Below are 20,760 nucleotides of genomic sequence, written 5' to 3'. Positions count from 1 at the left end.
ATATGCAAATACAAACTTAAATTTATTACTGAAAAGACCTGTTTTGTTGAACGTTCTAAAAAGACTATTTAAAAATAACAAAATTTGGGGCGCCTGGGTGGCTCAGTCGGTTAAGCCTCTGACTTCAGCTCAGGTCATGATCTCGCGGTTCGTGAGTTCGAGCCCCGCATTGGGCTCTGTGCTCATAGCTCAGAGCCTGGAGCCTGCTTCGGATTCTGTGTCTCCCTCTCTCTCTGCCCCTCCCCCACTTGTGCTCTGTCTCTCTGTCTCTCAAACGTGAATAAATGTAAAAAAAAAAAAAAAAAAAATTCGTGGGGTGCCTGGGTGGCTCAGTCGATTACACGTCTAACTTCCGCTCAGGTCGTGATCTCACAGTCTGTGGATTTGAGCCCAGAACCAGGCTCTGTGCTGACAACTCAGGGCCTGGAGCCTGCTTTGGATTCTGTGTCTCCCTCTCTCTCTGCCCCTCCCGTGTGTGTGCACGCATGCACTCTCTTACTCTCTCTCAAAAATACATTAAAAAAATTTTTTTAATATGACAAAATACAGCAGCTCTTTCTGTCCATGGGTCCTGGACCCAGGCTTTAATAAAAACACCTTAAATAAAAAAATAAGAGAAATAACAAAATTCAATTTATCAGAAAGTTGTTACCATATACATTTAAACTAATGATCCATTTGAAGGGAGAAAAGAGTATCATAATTCTGTTTGCTATACAAAATAATTTAAGATGAGAGCAAATGAAGGATTATGTAGAATCAAATCCCCATACTTTGGAATTGTTCACCACAATGATAATGAGTATCAGAGTCCCAGTAGAGCAGATAAGAGCAGTAATCAGCTTGTAAGTTACAACTCTATTTCTTGAGTTAGAACATTTCAGATATCAAAGTAAGCAATTTCCTAAGGTTTTTTCTGTATGCAAAACTATTTTCAAAAATTAGCATTTATACAATGTTTATAATACATGAAACTCCAAAAAAATCTTAAACTTCTAGAATAAATGTCATATTTAATAAGAAATGCTATCTGAAGCCTTACTCTGGGTTACAATTGAGTTTCTGGATATCTTCATGCAAATTTGGAACAGGAGGCTGCAAAGGTGTTGATGGAAGCATGTTTCTTTCTTGAAGAAGATTGATAACTCTTAGCCCTTCTGGATGGAGACTTAATCCACTCATGCTTGTAGTTAAATGATTAGCACCTAAGGGAGTCTAAAGATAATATAATTTCAAAGTAAACAGCCTTTATAATGTCTTCAGTTGAAAACAGAAGTGTATAAGGACTTGGTTACTTAATTTCACTCTAAATAACAAAACTATAATCTAGATTTCCTGGTCAATATTTTGGTTCTGGAAATATATAATATAACATGAGTCTTATGAAATATCCATTATTCCAATTGGTTAAAAAATTCATTACACCTTCCTAAAACTTTTTTATGTCTACACAATTTAAATCAAAAGATGGAAACATGGTAAAAACAAAAACAAAAGCAAAAACAAAACACCAAAAAGTTTACCTGATTAAAGCCCTGTGGCCCACTTGGGTAATTTAAGGAAGAAGGTGGCATTGCAGTTGTACTAGGTGGTGCTGTGTTCTGATAACCAGGTGGTAAGGAGGGATATGAATACCCAACACTTCGGTTCATTGTGGGATTCTTATTAGTATGCTGTGGTGTTGCTAGAAACAAGGTAACTTTTAAGTTCTGTTTTATATTCCAGAATACTTTAAATACACACATCCACCCACTGAATTATAACTCTAAAATCCACTGGGTAATTTAATACTTTCATCCATCTATTTTGCAAAGTCAGACAAATAAACATTGCTAACAAACACTGCTAACAAAGCAACTGCAATGATTAAAATCAAGTTAATGTAGACTATATAAGCTTGGTATGATTAATTTACTTCCATATCATTTCCAAAACTTTATATTCAGACTAAAATTCTAATTCAAAGCAATTTCAATGAAAAGATATTAAATGTTAAACTGGTTAAATACATTTGAGTAGATCTAATTGATACAAATACTCTATAGCTGTAACATAATAATAAAGCCCACGATCCCAATTCTGAAAGGAAAAAAAAACTAACAAAAAATCTGAGGGTATGGAGACCAAAAATGCTAACATGAGGAACTGCTGTGTGACATGATTATCAAATTTTCTCCACTGTTTCCTATAATGAACACATACTAAAACAACAACAAAAAAAAAAACAAAGCAAAGCAAAGGAAAACAAAACAAAAACAACTTTCATAGCATCTCACCTGAAAAGCCACCGCCTTCAATTTCATCATAACTATTGTGAACCACCATAGATCCATTATTGGTATTTGGTGTAATACCTAAAAAAGGAAGTTTATTAATAATATTCAAACTAGAACAATCATTACAATTTCTGAAAAATTTGAGCTGGTATCTGAAATTTAAGGTAACTTTCCAAATACTTTAATCCACAGCCCAGGAAAAATGTCAAATGTTGAAATAAAAATTTCATATAATGCAAGTTTTTAAATGTACAGAACACATCTAAGTTTCAAATACTTTTATGAACTTCTAAAATGAATGGTCCTTTGTGCACGTTATAAAATTATATACTATCTGAGATTTCAGAAGTCAAGAGCAGCATTAAAAACCTCTAAAGAGCAGTACACACTGAAAAAAAAAATCACCCAAATCAATACTATTTAAAGAAAATTTAAATTATGAGGATAAAAAACCTTTTTTTTTCAAAGTATGGAACAAAATGGAATCTAGAATTAATATCAAGGTGACATAAATTAAAGAATGAATGCTTTAGTCTAGAGAACAATCACTAAAATAAAATAAAAATCTTAGTTTGTCCCTCCCCGCCCCCCAGTTTAAAGACTTAAAAGATAAATGCCAGGGACATTTGCTTATGAAGAATTAAAATCTATTTCTAGGTGCCTCTGCTATTTATGAACTCTAACTCAGGTATAGAAGAAGCTAAAATTAATGAATAGTATCAACCTCTAGCTTCTAAGTACAAAGGTGCTAACTTTAATAATCATTTTAACACCAGATAGGTAAGTTTAATAGTTTCAATAAAATTAGTTAACTTCTTTCCAGTTCTGAAGGCCACCATGAGTTTAGCCATGAGTTGATACTGAAAACCTTGGGAAAAGTGTTTGTAAAAATAAACAAAAACATTGGGCATATTTTTAGTTGGTTAAAATTTTAAATATTTATTGTAGCTCAATTTTAAAAGTTATAATGAGGCAAACAGTGGGACATTATCATTTTGTTACTCATTGTTAACACCATTCTTTTCAAAATATTCACAGGTCAGTCTTTTCCCTACCTATAGTATTAAAAAAGGAAATGCTACAAGAAAAAACAAAAATGATAACATTAATTGTATTCAGTAGTCGGGTATAGTCAACAATTATTCCCCTCTTCTTCCCATTTCCACATGTTGCTATTAATGGTTAGGTTATTGCTAAAATCAATTTTCTTACTTGCCAAAATATATTGTTTAAACTAATAACTGAAAACAATGCTTTAAAACACTTTATTATTTATATAAAACTTCAAAACGCTTGCATATTTTACTTTTTATTTAGGTTCATAAATATTTGTTAATACTTAATAGCAGAAATCAAAATACTGCTTCCATGGAAAAGAGCCAATATATTAAAAGAATCATTCTAACACCATGCCCAGAAAAGTGAAAGTTCTCTTCTCACCTTCCTCTTCCAAAAGGCACCTAACTTTTTAGCCATGATTATTAAAATCTGCATGGCAACAAAAAAGTTAACAGCAGTGGTTCTCAAATGCTAGGCAACAGCCCAGCACAGGGTAGTAGAATTCTAAGGAGCCCTTTTTAAACCCTAAATTCCTGAAGGCCATCCCTAACCAAAACAACTAGATTTTCTGGAAAAAATATTATCTGAATGCACAGAATTCAAAAAAACATTCACCCTTCCAACCTAAGTCAAAACTTTAGGACTTGACTTGGTTTGCCTTGCTTACCTTCTTGGTTGACAGCTGAATTAAATGAGGGCTGGGGTACACCTCTATGTGATGATTTCTGAGGAGTGAGCACCCTCAATGGAGGTGGTCCTCCAGTTGGAGGAGGCCCAAGAGGAGCTCCTGGTTGAAAAGTGGTAGGCAGAGGTGGATTCACTAAGGGGGGTGCAGAACCTATAGAAATATTGTTTTTTCACAAGTCACTTACGTACTTAAGAAAAAGGGCAAAACAACCTTTTACCAAATTTGAGTAACTTCTAAATTTACATTTTAATTAAAATCAGTACCAAATTACCAGAAATAGGTTACCTGCTCAGGCTTATGAATTCTTAATTTATATGCATGCTTTTACACATTTCCAAGTCTCTTTCACATGCTTCTTAATTTATCAATTATTAAAGTAGTATAAATATAAAATAAGCATCAAATCACTTCAATGCCCTGTTTAACTTTTTATAACCTGGTCATAGAGCTTCAACAAGGTCATGTCAAACATTCTGATAGAAATTAACATGAATAAAATTTTATTAATAACCTACTAATATAGGCCATTCAGTTAATTCAATTAGGTTGACAGCTTTCTAAAACTATAAACTATTGTGGTTATTCTAAATTCTGCAAGTTTTATTTCATTTTGCTTCATTTTAATTGGGCCATAACCTTTCAGAATGGGATTATAAATTTGTACCTTGTTCAATGTTTAGCTAATAATAATAAAAAGTAGTTTGCTTTTGGGGCACCTGGGTGGCTCAGTCAGTTGAGCGTCTGACTGACTCTTGATTCTGGCTAAGGTAATGATCTCACAGTTCAATCTGATCGAGTCCCACACTGACAGCATGGAGACTGCTTAGGATTCTCTCTTTCCTTCTCTCTAACTCTTCTCTGCTCTTTCTCTCCCTCTCTCTCTCAAAATAAATATATATTTTTAAAAAAGTAGTTTAGTTTCAATGATGGTTGAAATATACTGTATTAAGAACATTCCCTAGGCTTAAAAATCAGGAAACGATACAAAGTTTATGTATATGCTTTATAAAACACTAATATCCAAGAGGTTTAAAAGTACTCATCAAACTAGGGCCACCTGGGTGCCTCAGTCGGTTAAGTGTCCAGCTTCAGTTCAGGTCATGATCTCACAGTTTGTGAGTTCCAGCCCCATGTCAGGCTCTGTGCTGACAGCTCAGAGCCTGAAGCCTGCTTCGGATTCTGTGTCTCCCTCTCACTCTGTCCCTCACCCATCCAGGTTCTGTCTCTCTCTGTCTCAAAAATAAATTAAAAAAAGAAAAAAAAGAAAAAAGTACTCATCAAACAAAACTAAGAATAACATGGTATTTCTTCTTGTATCTCCTTGTATCTCCCTGCCTTGATTTTACCAGTTTTCTATCAGGACAGTAAGTTTTGATAAGTGTAAAAACACTGTCAGTTACTTTTGGGGAAACTCTTCTCCATGATATCAAAAGTTCCATGGGGCGCCTGGGTGGCTCAGTTGGTTAAGCGTCCAACTTCGGCTCAGGTCATGATCTCGCGGTTCGAGCCCCAGGTCAGGCTCTGTTGTTGACAGCTCAGAGCCTGGAGCCTGTTTCCGATTCTGTGTCTCCCTCTCTCTCTGACCCTCCCCTGTTCATGTTCTGTCTCTCTCTGTCTCAAAAATAAATAAACGTTAAAAAAAAATTTTGTTTTTAAAGTTCCAAAACTCATACCACCTGTTCATTCAAGTCAAGAACATTGTTCCCACCTGCTCATTTACCAGAGGAGGAACAAAGTCTACAAAGAAGATGAAATATGGCTGGTAAGAATATGATTTAATTTTTTCATTCTAGGACTTTTTTTACTCCTCTGAATTTGTAAGTGAAATAGGTAATAAATTTTTGCTAATATTCTACCTGTGTTTTGTAAAACCTTGTATTTTTTAACGAGAATAAAGATACCCAGATATGAAAATTTTCTTTGTATTCTTTTTTTTAATTATTTTGAACATGTATTCACTTTTGAGAAACAGAGACAGAGAGAGAGCACAAGCAGGGAAGGGGCAGAGAGAGAGAGAAAGACACAGAATCTGAAGCAGGCTCCAGGCTCTCAGCTGTCAGCACAGAGCCCAATGAGGGGCTTGAACCCACAAATGTGAGATCATGACCTGAGCCAAAGTCGGACACTTAACTGATTGAGCCACCCAGGCGCCCCCAGATATGAAAATTTTCAATGGTTCTTCAATATTGTTCAAATCTTCAGAGCCAAATGAAAAATGATCGTATTATTGAACCTTGTAGCCCCAACAAGATGAATCAGTGCCCTGCTGACAAGGGAAGACAAAGATTACTGCCATATAACTCTCTTATCAAAGCAACACTGACACATATCCAAGGCAATACAGACAAGTCAAAGGAACAAAAGGACAAGGTACACTACCAACTCAGCATGAGCAAGAATGTATGATATATCCGACCACAAAGAGGTAACAAACTAATGTTTAACAAAATACTAGTAAGCATAGAGATTTTTCATACCTTTAAGGAAAAAAATTGAAACCACAATATGCTACATTTCATAAAAGAGATATTTTGTCAAGCTGAATAATTTTTTAAAGATTTTAAGTAATCTCTAAACCCAATATGGGGCTCAAACTCAGAAACCTGAGATAAGAGTTGCATACTCCACTGATTGAGCCAGCCAGGCGCCCTTCAAACTGAATAATTATTTTTTTCTTTTAAAGTTTATTTATTTATTTTGACACTGGGGAGGGGAGAGGGAGACAGAACCCCAAGCAGGCCCCACACTGTGAGCACAAAGCCTAATGTGGTGCTTGAATACACAAACCATGAGATCATGATCTGACCCGAAACCAAGGGTCGGACGCTCAAATGACTGAGCTATCCAGGTGCCTGACAAACTGAATAATTCTTATTTGCAACACTAATAGCTAGAGTTTTAAAACCTGCCCTTTGAGATCCCTAAAGTTAATGTAAGGATGTTAAAACATAGCCTATTAGAAAAAAAAAGTCAGAGAAATTTAATATGTGGACTAGAAACAATATAACCTAGACAGAGTCTTGAGATCAGATAATCAGGCACCTATTGCCAATGATGTGTTGAAAAAACAAAGGTAAAAAATGAGGAATTTTTTAGAAATATCTTAAAAAAAAGAGTAGTAATACATTTAAGGTTAATATTCTTAGTTTATATATCCTTCTTTCATTTTTTATATATATTTATTTAATTTTATGTTTATTTATTTATTATTACTGATTTTTTTAAGTTTATTTATTTTTGAGAGACAGAGAGAGACAGAGCATGAGCATGGGAGGAGGAGAGCGAGAGGGAGACAAAGAATCTCAGCACAGAGTCCAACACGGGGCTCAAACTCACGAGCCGTGAAATCATGACCTGAGCTAAAGCCAGATTATTAACCAAACTGAGCCACCCTGGCACCCCATAAAGTTTATTTATTATTTTGTAAGAAAGAGAGCACATGGGAACAGGGAACATGGGCAGAGAGAACAGGGAAGGGGCAGAGAGAGAGAGAATTTCAAGCAGGCTCTAAGTTATCAGTGCAGAGCCCCATGCAGGGTTCGAATTCATGAACTGTAAGATCATGACCTGAGCCAAAATCAGAAGTCAGACATTTAACTGACTGAGCCACTCAGACACCCCATTTTCCTTCTCTTATATGGGAACCTTCATAAGTTTTGACACTTGCTTATGTCTCCTTCACCACATCGGTGGTGTAGCCCTCTACCTGAGGACTTCTGTTATAGACAAAAAAATTTCAGATTATTGATGATGTCCTTTTTAATGAAAAGCTACACGTACTCTTAAATAGTTATTTTTTTTAATTTTTAAAAATGTATTTATTAATTTTGAGAGCAAGAGTGCAAGTGGGGAAGGGGCAAAGAGAGGCGAGAGAACCCCAAGTCGGCTCCACACAGTCAGTACAGAGCCTGACAGGGGGCTCAAACTCATGATCTGCAAGATCATGACCGGAGCCGAAGTCAGAAGGTTAACCGACTGAGCCACCCAGGTGCCCCTTTAACAGATTTTAAATAATATCTCTTCCCAAACTATTTTCTTGTGGCTTTTGGCAAAGTATGCAAGCCTCACATTTCTTATCTGTAAAAGAGACTGTGTGAAGATTAAATAAGATACCACATATAAAAGCTTGGTAAAGTGCTGGAAAATAATATTCAATACATGTTTTTAGAATTATCAATAATAAGGTGAAAATTCATTAATTTCAAGTGACTGACCCTCACTTATGGTGCCAAATGAGTAAGAATAAAAGCAACCAGAAAGATTTGAGTTTTAACAGCAGATCAGATTTCTACTAAGAAACTAATTTCCTAGAAGCAGCTTTAACCTTGATAGGCCAAAATGCAAAATGAGTTCATTGGGGCTGGTGACTGACGAGAGGCTAAGAAAAATATTTCCAGGAGCCTGATGAAGTGTATGTAGTATACAGACCCAGAAATACATATACAAGATAATTACTGATATCCCTATCAAAAATCCAGCTGTCTTTTTTGCAAAAATTGACAAGCTAATACTAAAACTCTTATGGAAATGCCAAGGGATGCAGAACAGCCAAAACAGTCTTAAAAAAGAAAAAAAAGTTAGAGGAGTTATACCTGCCAAATTCAAGGCTTACTATAAAACTACAGTAATCGGGGCGCCTGGGTGGCGCAGTCGGTTAAGCGTCCGACTTCAGCCAGGTCACGATCTCGCGGTCCGTGAGTTCGAGCCCCGCGTCGGGCTCTGGTCTGATGATCTCAGAGCCTGGAGCCTGTTTCCGATTCTGTGTCTCCCTCTCTCTCTGCCCCTCCCCCGTTCATGCTCTGTCTCTCTCTGTCTCAGAAATAAATAAATGTTAAAAAAAAATTAAAAAAAAAATAAATAAAAATATAACTACAGTAATCAAATTGATACTGGTATAAAGATAGACATAGATCAACAGAATAGAAATCAGAGTCTAGAAATAAATCTTTACATTTATGATCAATTGATTTTCAATAAGGGGGCCAACAACATTCATTGGAAGAAACAACATTCCTTCCATCAAATAGACCTGGGTTAAATGCAAACCCAGAGGCACAAGAATGAAGTTGAATCCCTACCTAACACCATACACAAAAATTAACTCCCAAATCGATCAAAGACCTAAATATAAGGACTAAAACTATAAAACTTTTACAAGAAAACATAGATATAAATCTCTGCCCACTGTTTTCTAAAACTGCAGTTCTGCTCAATAACACTCCTCACTAGAAAAGCTACTGTCTGTTCTCACCTACCCCTACAGGATACTACAGTTTCTGGGGACCAAAACTATCTAAGCTACAACAAAAAGATAATCCAAGCTTCTTCAGATCAAGACCAAAGACAGATCAGAGGGATTGAGCTTCCTACACTAGAAGATGGAACCCAGTTAATAAAAGTAATGGCAATGGAGTGCCTGGGTGGCTCAGTCAGTTAAGTGTCCGACTTTGGCTCAGGTTCTGATCTCACGGCTCGTGAGTTTCAAGTCCCACATTGGGCTCTGTGCTGACAGCTCAGAGCCTGGAGCCTGCTTCAAGCTCTGGGTCTCCCTCCCTCTCTCTCTCTGCCCCTTCCCTGCTCACACTCTGTCTCTCTCTCTCTCTCTCTCTCTCAAAAATAAATAAAAACATTTAAAAAAAAGTAATGGCAAGTCCTTAAGGAAGTGGTTCTGTATGCATATCTGATTCCCTGAAATATCATGGCTGAAAGAAACACAGAGCATACTTTCAAAGGAAGGAAGCAAATCCATGAGTTTAAGTTAACTCAAAGTTTAGAAAAGTAATTTCTTTAAAGATTAACAATGATTTAAAAAACCAACAGTTCTCCATATGGTTTCAGGGCTTGAAATGTTAATTAAAACATCTAAACAGGGGCGCCTGGGTGGCGCAGTCGGTTAAGCGTCGACTTCAGCCAGGTCACGATCTCGCGGTCCGTGAGTTCGAGCCCCGCGTCAGGCTCTGGGCTGATGGCTCAGAGCCTGGAGACTGTTTCCGATTCTGTGTTTCCCTCTCTCTCTGCCCCTCCCCTGTTCATGCTCTGTCTCTCTCTGTCCCAAAAATAAATAAACGTTGAAAAAAAAAATTAAAAAACAAAACAAAACATCTAAACAAGCAAAATTTTCCCATTTCTACATATGAAGCACTCCTATTAAGAACTTTACCTGATTTTATGAAGCTGTTTTGAAGTGAAGGATCCCCAGAAGAAACATATTGATGAGTTGTCAAATTTGTATTCCCAGACAGAGATTGGGATGATGCACGAGGACAATGGTCTGTCTGGTTTCCTGTGGATGGATAGTTATATTGCCAATTTGAAGGTGGTTGTACACTGGCTCCAGGAAGAAAGCTACCAGAAGGCATTGATGTAGCAGCTGCGTTCTGAGAAGTAGGTAGTGGCATTCGGGGAACAGAACCACTGTGGAGTGAAGTTGTCACTGGATTAGAAGCCACAAGTGGTCTATAAAGAGTCTGCCCAGGTCCCTGATAATTACTTAAGGGAGAAACAGTCTGAGAACCACCATAGTTAGACTGTCCAGAGACGGGATTCAGAGTCTTTGCTGGTATTAGATGAGGGTAGGATCCTGGAAGCTGAGAATTATATCCTTGGCTCACTGATACTTGTGAAGACATCAGTGTATTTTGGACAGGACCTTCCAATAAGAAGAGAAAAAAATTAGTCTTGCAAACAAAGCAATAAAAATACTTCTAAAAATACAGTGCAACATGTGGTACTCGTACAATTCAACAATAAAAAGACATATAACTCAATTAAAAATGAGCAAAGGATTTAGACATTCAAATATATTTCTAAAGAGATATACAAATGGCCAGTAAGTACATGCAAAAAACACTCAACATTATTAGTCACTAGCGAAATAGAAATCAAAACCACAACAGGATGGCACTGACACCAAGTAAGATGACTAAAATGAAAAGACAGTAAACATTTTAGTGTTAACAAGAATGCAGAGAAACTGGAAGCCTCATACATTGCTAGTGGAAGTGTAAAATGGTGCAACTACAGCAGAAAACATTTTGGCAGTTCCTCAAAGTATTAAACAGTTAATGTATACCCAGCAATTCCACTCCTACCCTGCATAAAAACTCATACACAAATGTTCATAACACCATTATTCACAATTGCCAAAAAGTGGAAACAACCCAAATGTTCAGCAACTGATGAAGAGATAAACAAAAGGGGTGTATCTATACAATGGAATATTATTTGATCATAAAAGGAATGAAATATTGATGACATTTTTTAACACAGATAAACCTTGAAAACATTAGCTAAGTGAAAGATGCTGGTCACAAAAGGGCATACGTACAATGTATGATTCATTTACATGAAATGTCCGGAATAGGAGAATTCACAGACACAGAGACAGATTTGCAGTTCCCCTGCCTGGGTGGAGGAGGGAATGGGGAATAACTGCTAATGGGAATAAAGTTTCTTTTCAGAATTATAAAATATATTATAAAACTGATAGTACTGATGGAAGCAAAACTCTGTGAATACACTAAAAACCATTGAACTGTACACTTTAAAGCTGTTATATTAAAAAAAAAATCCTGAGAATTATTTCTCCTACCCAGGAATAAACTGTTATTTCTATCCCTAAAATTAGAAAATAAAAGGAAATAAGAAAGTTGGCTGCCATGCTGCTTTTCTGCCTGAGCTGTGGGAATGGGATGATCACGGAGGAGGGACAGCGCTGCTAGCACTTTGCCTGCAACACCTGCTGCTACATGTACAACATCACTCACAAGGTAACAAATCCGAAGTTACTGAGTTCGAGTCCCTCATCGGGCTCTGTGCTGATAGCACGGAGCCTGTTTGGGTTTCTCCCTTTCTCTCTCTCTCTCTGCCCCTCCTTTGCTCACCTGCTCTCTCTCTCAAAATAAAGAAATAAACTTAAAAAAATTTTTAAGTTTAAAAAAGAATATTAAGAGAAAAAGGAAGTTATAAAAAAAAGGTAAGATACCTTCTTATAAACCTTTTTATTATGAAAATTTTAAAACATACACAAAAATGTAAGACCCTTTATGCAGATTCCTACACATACAAAATAAAATGACTAGAATCACATTTGACGTACGTATTAGTTTTAGATAGCTTGATATTGTTATGATAGAAAGTTTTTCCATTTACAAACATGGTATATCTCTACATTTATTCAAACATGTATCTTCCAACTATATTTCATGCTTTTTTCATAAAGATGTTGTAACTTATTTAAACTAAACCTAAATATAATAAACTAAACTTATTTAAACTGAACCTGGGTGGTTCAGTTGGTTAAGCATTGGACTCTTGATTTCAGCTCAGTCATGATCTCACTGTCATGAGATCGAGCCCTGCATCACCTCCACACTGAGCATGGAGCCTGCTTAAGATTCTTTCTCTCTCCCTCTGTCCCTCCCCCATGTGCACACGCATGCACTCTATCTCCACTCCCAAAAAAAGAGGAAAAAAAAAGAAACTAAATTTAGCTAATTTGCTACTAAATATTTTTTACCTCGTAAATAGTTATGATAGAATATTTAATTTTATTTCTTATTAGTTAAAATGCTATTGATTTTTCAAAGTACCATAAACACCCAATTATAAGGTGAGATTTTTCCTTAAAACTTATTTCTCAAAACAGAAGTCATCTTATATGAGTCTCTACAAAGGTTCTCATTGTACAAAAATGTTTTATACTAGTGGATTAATACTATTTATCAAACTGTGAGTAGCAATATATTAAATGACTTATAAAATCAATGAGTTACAAACTATCCTTTTTGTCATCAAACAGAAGACATTAGTTAAGAATGGCAAATATAGGGGCGCCTGGGTGTCTTAGTCAGTTGAGCATCTGACTCTTGGTTTCAGCTCGGGTCATGATCTCACAGTTTCACGAGTTCAGACCCCATATCAAGCTCTGTGCTGGCAGCTGGGAGCCTGCTGGAATTCTCCCTTTCCCTTTCCCTCTCTCTGTCTCTCCCCCACTCACGCTGTCTCTGTCTCCCTCAAAATAAATAAATAAACTTAAAAAAAAAAGAATGGCAAACATCACAGTACATTACATGTAATTAAAGACAAATATTGTGGTTTAATTTATATATATATATATATATATATATAGTCACTACTTAAAATGTATTTTTTTATTGTAGGTCACAGTTAAAGTCTGAAAAGCACTTGACCAACTGATACTTTTGCAGCAATGCTTATCCCTCTATAATTTATTCCCTGCACATCGTATTACCTTTTTAAAACATGGATCGTATCAACTTCCCTGCTCAAAACTTCCAAAGTCCTTATCTTAGCTTGTTGGACCCTCTATGTCCCTGGCTTCCTTTCTGGTCTCATCTCCTATTTCCTTTTTTAAAAAATACTGGACATTGATTTTATTTTAATAAAACACTGCCAGGATAATACATATGTTCTTTCTGATCTGGAAGTAAAGTATCCTGTATCCCTTTGATTCTGTTTGTTTCTTACTTGCTCTCTAAGCAAATTTTAACATAAAGTTCAATTTTTCTGTAAGGTTAGGTTTAACGTAAAGTATGTCAACTCAGACAAGAAAGGCTTGAGCCACAGACAAGTGGCTTGAGCCACAGATTCACTACATCCATATTTGTTATGTTAATCAAGTATGATTCTTCTCTCATTAAGGCCTTTCCACTCCCAAATTGATTTTACTATTAGTTAATAATATTTGTTTATCTATATAGGCCAAGGAGTGTTTTTATCTGATATCTCTAACTCAAAAGAGGTGGCTATGCATGTTGTTCTTAACAACTTGGAGCAGATTAGCGGTTGCAAACATATGCCTTTACAATTCTACCTTGTAACAGTTTACCATATAATATAAAATGGCTTAATGAATAATTTTCAGTAAAGACTGAAAGTTCCTCTTTAAATATGCATTTACAATGAAAATCCTCATCTTTGAGTCTAATAAATGCATATGGTAAAGTCACTCCGTCAGCTGACTTCAATTAACACATTTAATAGCGAAAGACCATTAGTCTCAAAATAATAAATATTTTAAATAAATAAACAAACAGGGGCGCCTGGGTGGCCCAGTCGGTTAAGCGTCCGACTTCAACCAGGTCACGATCTCACGGTCCGTGAGTTCGAGCCCCGGGTCGGGCTCTGGGCTGATGGCTCAGAGCCTGGAGCCTGTTTCCTATTCTGTGTCTCCCTCTCTCTCTGCCCCTCGCCCGTTCATGCTCTGTCTCTCTCTGTCCCAAAAATAAATAAACGTTGAAAAAAAATTTTTTTTAAATAAATAAACAAACAAATAAACTGTACATATGCAGAGCACCCAGCTGTCTCAGTCAGTAGAGCATGTGACTCTTGATCTCAGGATCGTGAGTTTGTGTTCCACACTGGGCACAGAGATTACTTTAAAAATAAATAAATAGGGGCGCCTGGGTGGCGCAGTCGGTTAAGCGTCCGACTTCAGCCAGGTCACGATCTTGCAGTCCTTGAGTTCGAGCCCCGCGTCAGGCTCTGGGCTGATGGCTCGGAGCCTGGAGCCTGTTTCCGATTCTGTGTCTCCCTCTCTCTCTGCCCCTCCCCCGTTCATGTTCTGTCTCTCTCTGTCCCAAAAATAAAATAAACGTTGAAAAAAAAAATTTTTAAAAATAAATAAATAAATAAACTGTGCATATGTGTTTTATATAAAGTGTAAGTGTGTTTCACAATAAGCATTTTAAAATCAAAAAGTGCATTAAAGGGGTGCCTGGGTGACTCGGTTGAGCATCCAACACTTGATTTTGGCTCGGCTCATGATCCAAGGGTCATGTGATCAAGCCCCTCATTGAGCTCCGTGCTGAGCAGGGAGCTTGCTTGAGATTCTCTCTCTCTCTCTCTCTCTCTCTCTCTCTCTCTCTCTCTCTGCTCCTCTCACCCACTCATGCTCTCTTTCTAAAATAAACAAAAAAAGCCTTTAAAAAAAGTGCATTAAAGATTTTAAATAAAATGATTTCATAAGTATAGAAGGAAAAAATGAATGTTTCTAATACATAGTATTTAAATTTTTTCCTTACATATATCTTTTTTTAATGTTTATTTATGAGAGTGCGCATGCACATGTATGCAAGAGTGGGGGAGGGGCAGAGAGAGAGGAAGATAGAGGATCAGAGTCCCAATATGGGGCTTGAATCCACGAACCATGAAATCACGACCTGAGCCAAAGTCAGATGCTGAACAGACTGAGCCACCCAGGTGCCCCTCCTTACATATACAGTAAAACCATAATTCATTCCAGAAACATGCTTGTAATCCAAAGCACTTGTATATCAAAGCAAATTTCTTCATAAGAAATCATGGAAACTCACATGAATCGTTCCACAACCCAAAAATATTCACATAAAAATGATTACAATACTGTAATATGATACAAAATAATAAATTCAAAATATAAAGAAAAATAAACAAATTAACCTGCACTTACCTTTGAAAACCTTCGTGGCTGGTGTGAGGGAGACAAGAGAGAGGAGGAGGGTTATTGTGTAGGATGACTTTCACTATCACTAATGGAATCACTGCTGTCTACTGGTAATTCAATGTAATCTTTTTCATTTCGTGCAACTTTAACAAGGAACCTATCCAATGACATTTGCTTTTGCCTCCTTTTGAAAATTTTATGGAAATGTGACATTGCATCAATGACCATCCACTCCCACAGCAAGAGAGATAGAGAGGGGGAACCATTGGCTCAGTTGTGATCATGTGACATTTGGTGTCTTGTACCACTAGTATTGCAAGACATCACTCGTTTATCAAGTTACAATTTATGAGAAATGTTTGCTCATCTTGTGGAACGCTCGCTCACAGAACAAGTTACTCGCAATCCAAGGTTTTACTGTATATCTTTTAAATACAAAGTTTAAAGATGCATATGTTAATAAAATAAAACACCAAATACCACAAATAGTCATTTGTTTATTTCATACAAACCCCTAGAATTTCATACTTCAAAGTGAGTTGAAGAAAAATGAAGAGGGGAAAATTTTCTCATTGGGAAAATGGAGAATTGCCTTTTCGGAGGATCACTTTATATTTAAGCATATATATAACATTTCATACCATAGGATACCAAATAGATTAAATTTTATTGTCAAAATATCATCTTAACTTCTTTGAACACAAAACTAAATCTGTCACCCTGCACAGTGTGTCACCATTCTGACTCAAATATGTGATTTGGTTCCCTTTTACTTAACTGCTAAATTACAAGGTAGGGGATTTAGGAGATCAGAAAATCCAAAACCATCACCATCATAGTCATCTTTCCAAATAAGAAAACAAAACAAAAGAAACAAAAACACTGGGACCAGAAGGAACAGTTAAACCAATCCATTTAGTCCTGGCTCTTATCAGGGGCACTGTCTCCAATAAGAACATTTCTGGTTAATTTCTGGACCTTTCTATTTACATTTAGGGTTTTTGTTTTGTTTTTTTTACTGATCTCTATCTTAAGACCCCAAAGAAAGCAACAGATTTATAAATGTGCATATGCCATGGTAATCCAATGGAAAAGTACTTAACGTATTCAAATGGTGACCTTTTAGGCCTGGAATCATTTTAAGATAAGACAAAAAAAAATTGGCCATAGGGGAAAGGCCACTGTTCAATGGTACCACCAATGAGAAGTCACCAATGGGAAAGCTAAATATATTCATGAAAAGCAGCTAAATATGTTACTTATCTGATTATTTACACAGGTTTTAAAAGGTTTCATTTTCCTGAATTTTATCCCCTCAATGTTTATAGAACCCATTTATATAGCCATCTTGAATGCTTCTTGAACAACACATGAGGTAAGGGAAGAGTGAAAAGTATAAATAAGCAACTTATCTCTGGCTGATCTCTGAAACATCAAAACAGAGAAATATGTTGTGGGAGATTAACTAGTTTGATTTCTAAGAATACTATGCTTATATATACATGATTTATCAAACACTAATAAATGAATTACAGAATGTACATATTCCATTTTAAAAATATTTACTTACTTACGTATTTAATTATTTACTTACTTACTTACTTATGTAATCTCTACACCCAACGTGGGGCTGGACCTCATGATCCTGAGATCAAGAGTCACATGTTCTCCAGACTGAGCCAGCCCCTCCTTTTTAACTATTTATTTTAGGGGGCACCTGAGTGGCTCAGTTCAGCTGAATGTCTGACTCTTGATTTCATCTCTGTTCATGATCCCAGGGTCCTGGGATCAAGTCCCACATTGGGCTCCGCACTGAGCATAGAGCCTGCTTAGGATTCTCTCTCTCTCTGCCTGCCTCTCCCCCACCTCAAATAATTAAATAAATAAAAGTTATTTATTTTAGAACGTGCATATTCCAAAGGACTCTCAAGATTCTGGTACCCTGAAAAACTTCGGGCTAAGAGCAGCAAAGTAACCTGTCCCAAATCACACCAAAAGTCCACACAGTTCACTGAAGCCCTAGTCATTTTCTATATAGTCTAACTCCAGTGTAGTGCATATTCAATCTCTAAGATATAAAAAACTATCTAAAAAATGTTATAACTCCTATACAATCAACTTCCTGATAGTACAAGGTCACTCTATATGAAATGTATATGGAAAGAGGCATTATAAAGTAGTAGTTAAGAGCACAAACTGGGAAAAAATGTCCAAGAGTAAATTCTGGCCTTGACTTTTACTAAGTGTCCTTGAGCAAGATATTTATTTAACCTTTCTAGACTTACTTTCCTCATCTATAAAACAGGAAGAGTAAAAGCAGCTAAATTATAGCATTCATGTGTATAGTAGGAAGAAAAATGACCCCCCAAATATGTCTATATCATAATCCCTAGGATGTGTAAATAGGTTACATGCCAAAGAACAATTTAAGATAGGAGACAGAATTAAGGTTGCTAAGCAGCGGCTGGGTGGCTCAGCTGGTGAAGCATCAGACTCTGGGTTTTACCTCAGGTCATCACGATCTCATGGTTCATGAGTTTGAACCCGGCATCTGGCTCTATGCTGACAGTGTGGAGACTGCTTGGAGTTCTCTCTCTCTCTCCCTCCCTCTCTGTCCCCCCCCCCCCCGCTCATGTGCTCCCAGTATCTCTCTCAAAATAAATAAATAAACTTTAAAGACAAGAAAAGAATTAAGGCTGCTAATCAAGTGACCTTGAGATAGGAAGATTATTTTAGACTATTTGGGTGGCCCCAATGTAATCACAAGGGTGAAAGAGGAAGGCAGGAGTCAGGGTCAGAATGATACTATATGGACAAAGACTTGACAGGGCATCAGTGGCTTTAAAGATGGTAGGGGGCATGAGTCAAGGATCAAAGACAGCCTCCAGAAGTTGGAAAAGACAAAACATTTTCTGATGAGGAATGCAGCCCTGATGTACTACTTCAGGTTTCTGACCTTCACAACTATGACAATTTTGTGTTGTTTTAAGCCACCAAATTTGTGGTAATGTTACAGCAACAATAAAATTTAATACGATGTAAGAATGAGATTTCTATGAAACATTTATGATGTTTCTCATACAATTAGTATAAAATAAATGCTTGCTCTTTTCATTTAAGAAACATGTATTTGTGTCCTTAATGCTGCAGCACTCACCTTAAGTCTGTTACCAATAAACCAAATAGTTTCATCTAAACTAATCTTGTTTTTCTAGTCTTTCATTTAAAGACTGATGCTATACTTAGGCTAATTATTCATTTTATGTCAAATGGTTAACAATATTCTATTAATTCTCTCATTGAAAAGACATATTTTACCAAATATCTTTGGAGGAAACAAAGGTAAGGTCCACTCCAACCCTGCCCTCAAGTAGCTCACCATCCACATTGGAAGACAAAGAACCAGGCAAGGGCAACAGAAAATGATGTGATAGTGGCAACTTCAGGACACTATGAGAGCACAAGGAAGCAGCACTTGGACTAAAATGAAGGCAGAAAGGTAACAAAGATGGTTTCCTGAGGAAGACAAGTTTCAGCTAAGATCTTTTTTTTTTTTATTTTTTTTAACATTTAGTTATTATTGAGAGACAGAGAGAGAGCATGAGCATGGGAGGAGCACAGAGGAGACACAGAATACAAAGCAGGCTCCAGGTTCTGAGCTGTCAGCACAGAACCCGATGCAGGGCTTGAACTCACAAACTGCGAAATCATGACCTGAGTCTTAGTCGGACGCTTAACCAACTGAGCCACCCAGGCGCCCCTCAGCTAAGATCTTAAGAGATCATCGAAGTTAGTTCCAGGAAAAGGAGTGCCAAGAGTGTTTCCAGAGGGACTCCTGGGTGGCTCAGTAGGTTAAGTATCCAACTTTGACTCAGGTCATGATATCATGGTTCATGAGTTTGGGCCCTATGTCAGGCTCTGCGCTGACACTGCAGAGCCTGCTAAGGATTCTTTCTCTCTCCCTCTCCCTGCTCCTCTCGTGCACTCCTCCCCACCCCCCCGCCTTCTCAATAATTAATCAACTAAGTAAATAAATAAATAATTTTTAGAAAATAGTGTTTCCAGAAAAGGGAGCAACATGTGTAACAGCCTGTGGTCATGAAAGGGCATTGTGAAAGAAGTTCAGTCTGCCAGAACAAAAGTCAAGTGACTGAGTCAAATGTCTAAAGTGAAACAGAAGTTTAAACTACACCCTCAAAGAGTTTGGATTTGAGCCTAAAGGCAATGGGGAGCTTTGGAAAGGCTACCAGTGGGACAGTACAAATTTGCACATAAAAGAACCTCTTGGAGATTAGAGGAGAAATAAGAGATTGAAAGGAGTCTACAGCTGTAGTCCAGGCAAGAAATGATTGACTAAACAGCAGCAGTGGGAATACAGAGATGTTTGACTCAATAAAAACATTTGTAAAAAGTTAATTCATAAGCACATTGTGGGCCATGCGAATAGAAACAGACATCTCACAGCCTAGTCTTATCACAAGATTTCATGGCCCACTTCATATTTTTATTTACTGTTTTATCATCGGCTAATGTTGAAAGGCCTTTAAGGCAAGTAAAAGCCATGCATCATCAAAATGCACAAAATAAAGGGGGCCTGGGTGGCTCAGTTAGAAGAGCATGTGACTTTTGATCTTGGGGTCATGAGTTCAAGCCCGGCTCTGGGCCTAGAGCTTACTTAAAAGGATTTAAGCCAGTTAAGCATCTGACTTCGACTCAGGTCATGATCTCACAGGTTAGTGAGTTCAAGTCCCGCATCGAGTGAGCTCCTGTCCACTTAAGGTGAGCCCCACTTCTCTCTCTGCCTCTCATGAGATTCTCTCTCCATCCATGCTCACTTGTGCCCTCTCCTCAATTTAAAAAAAAAAGGATTTTAATATTTTAATTCTGAAGTCATTAATAAACTAAGTAACCCATCAAAATAATAGATTAGGGATTATGAATGGGTCCAGAACACCCCACTGTGGCATACAAGTTATTTTGAGCAGAAGGCATGAGTTGCTGAAACCTTTTTTTTAATGTTTTTAAACAATTTTTTTAATATTTGTTTTAGTTTTCAGAGAAAGAGCACAAGTGGGGGAGGGGCACAGAGAGAAGGAGACACAGAATCCAAAGCAGACTCCAGGCTCTATACTGTCAGCACAAAACATGACACGGGGCTTAAACCCACAAACTCCGAAATCATGACCTGAAGTCAGATGCTCAACCGAGTCACCCAGGTGCCCCAATGTTTGCTTATTTTTGAGAAAGACAGAATATGAATGAGGAAGGGGCAGAGAGAGAGGGAGACAGAG

The 20,760-nt window shown here is 37.1% G+C and overlaps 1 protein-coding gene across 3 annotated transcripts in view; it reads right to left on the bottom strand.

Moving 5' to 3' along the window:
• Positions 1–20,760, bottom strand: part of SEC24A (SEC24 homolog A, COPII component) — a 74,651-nt gene that overhangs the window by 42,135 nt on the left and 11,756 nt on the right. The window contains exons 2-7 of one of the 3 annotated variants that reach the window (XM_040444500.1): positions 15,476–15,493; positions 10,184–10,672; positions 4,003–4,173; positions 2,277–2,354; positions 1,524–1,684; positions 1,043–1,215 (exon numbers count right to left, since the gene is read on the bottom strand). In XM_040444500.1, the coding sequence (XP_040300434.1) occupies positions 1,043–1,215; positions 1,524–1,684; positions 2,277–2,354; positions 4,003–4,173; positions 10,184–10,672; positions 15,476–15,493 (1,090 nt within the window). The remainder of the gene's footprint in view (positions 1–1,042; positions 1,216–1,523; positions 1,685–2,276; positions 2,355–4,002; positions 4,174–10,183; positions 10,673–15,475; positions 15,494–20,760) is intronic. The other 2 variants (XM_040444502.1, XM_040444501.1) reach the window with 2 other exon arrangements.

The sequence above is a fragment of the Herpailurus yagouaroundi genome, unplaced genomic scaffold, assembly GCF_014898765.1.
Source record: "Herpailurus yagouaroundi ecotype Mexico unplaced genomic scaffold, PumYag 192, whole genome shotgun sequence".
NCBI classification, from domain to species: Eukaryota; Metazoa; Chordata; class Mammalia; order Carnivora; family Felidae; genus Herpailurus; species Herpailurus yagouaroundi.
This window is presented reverse-complemented; position numbering and strand designations above follow the sequence as displayed.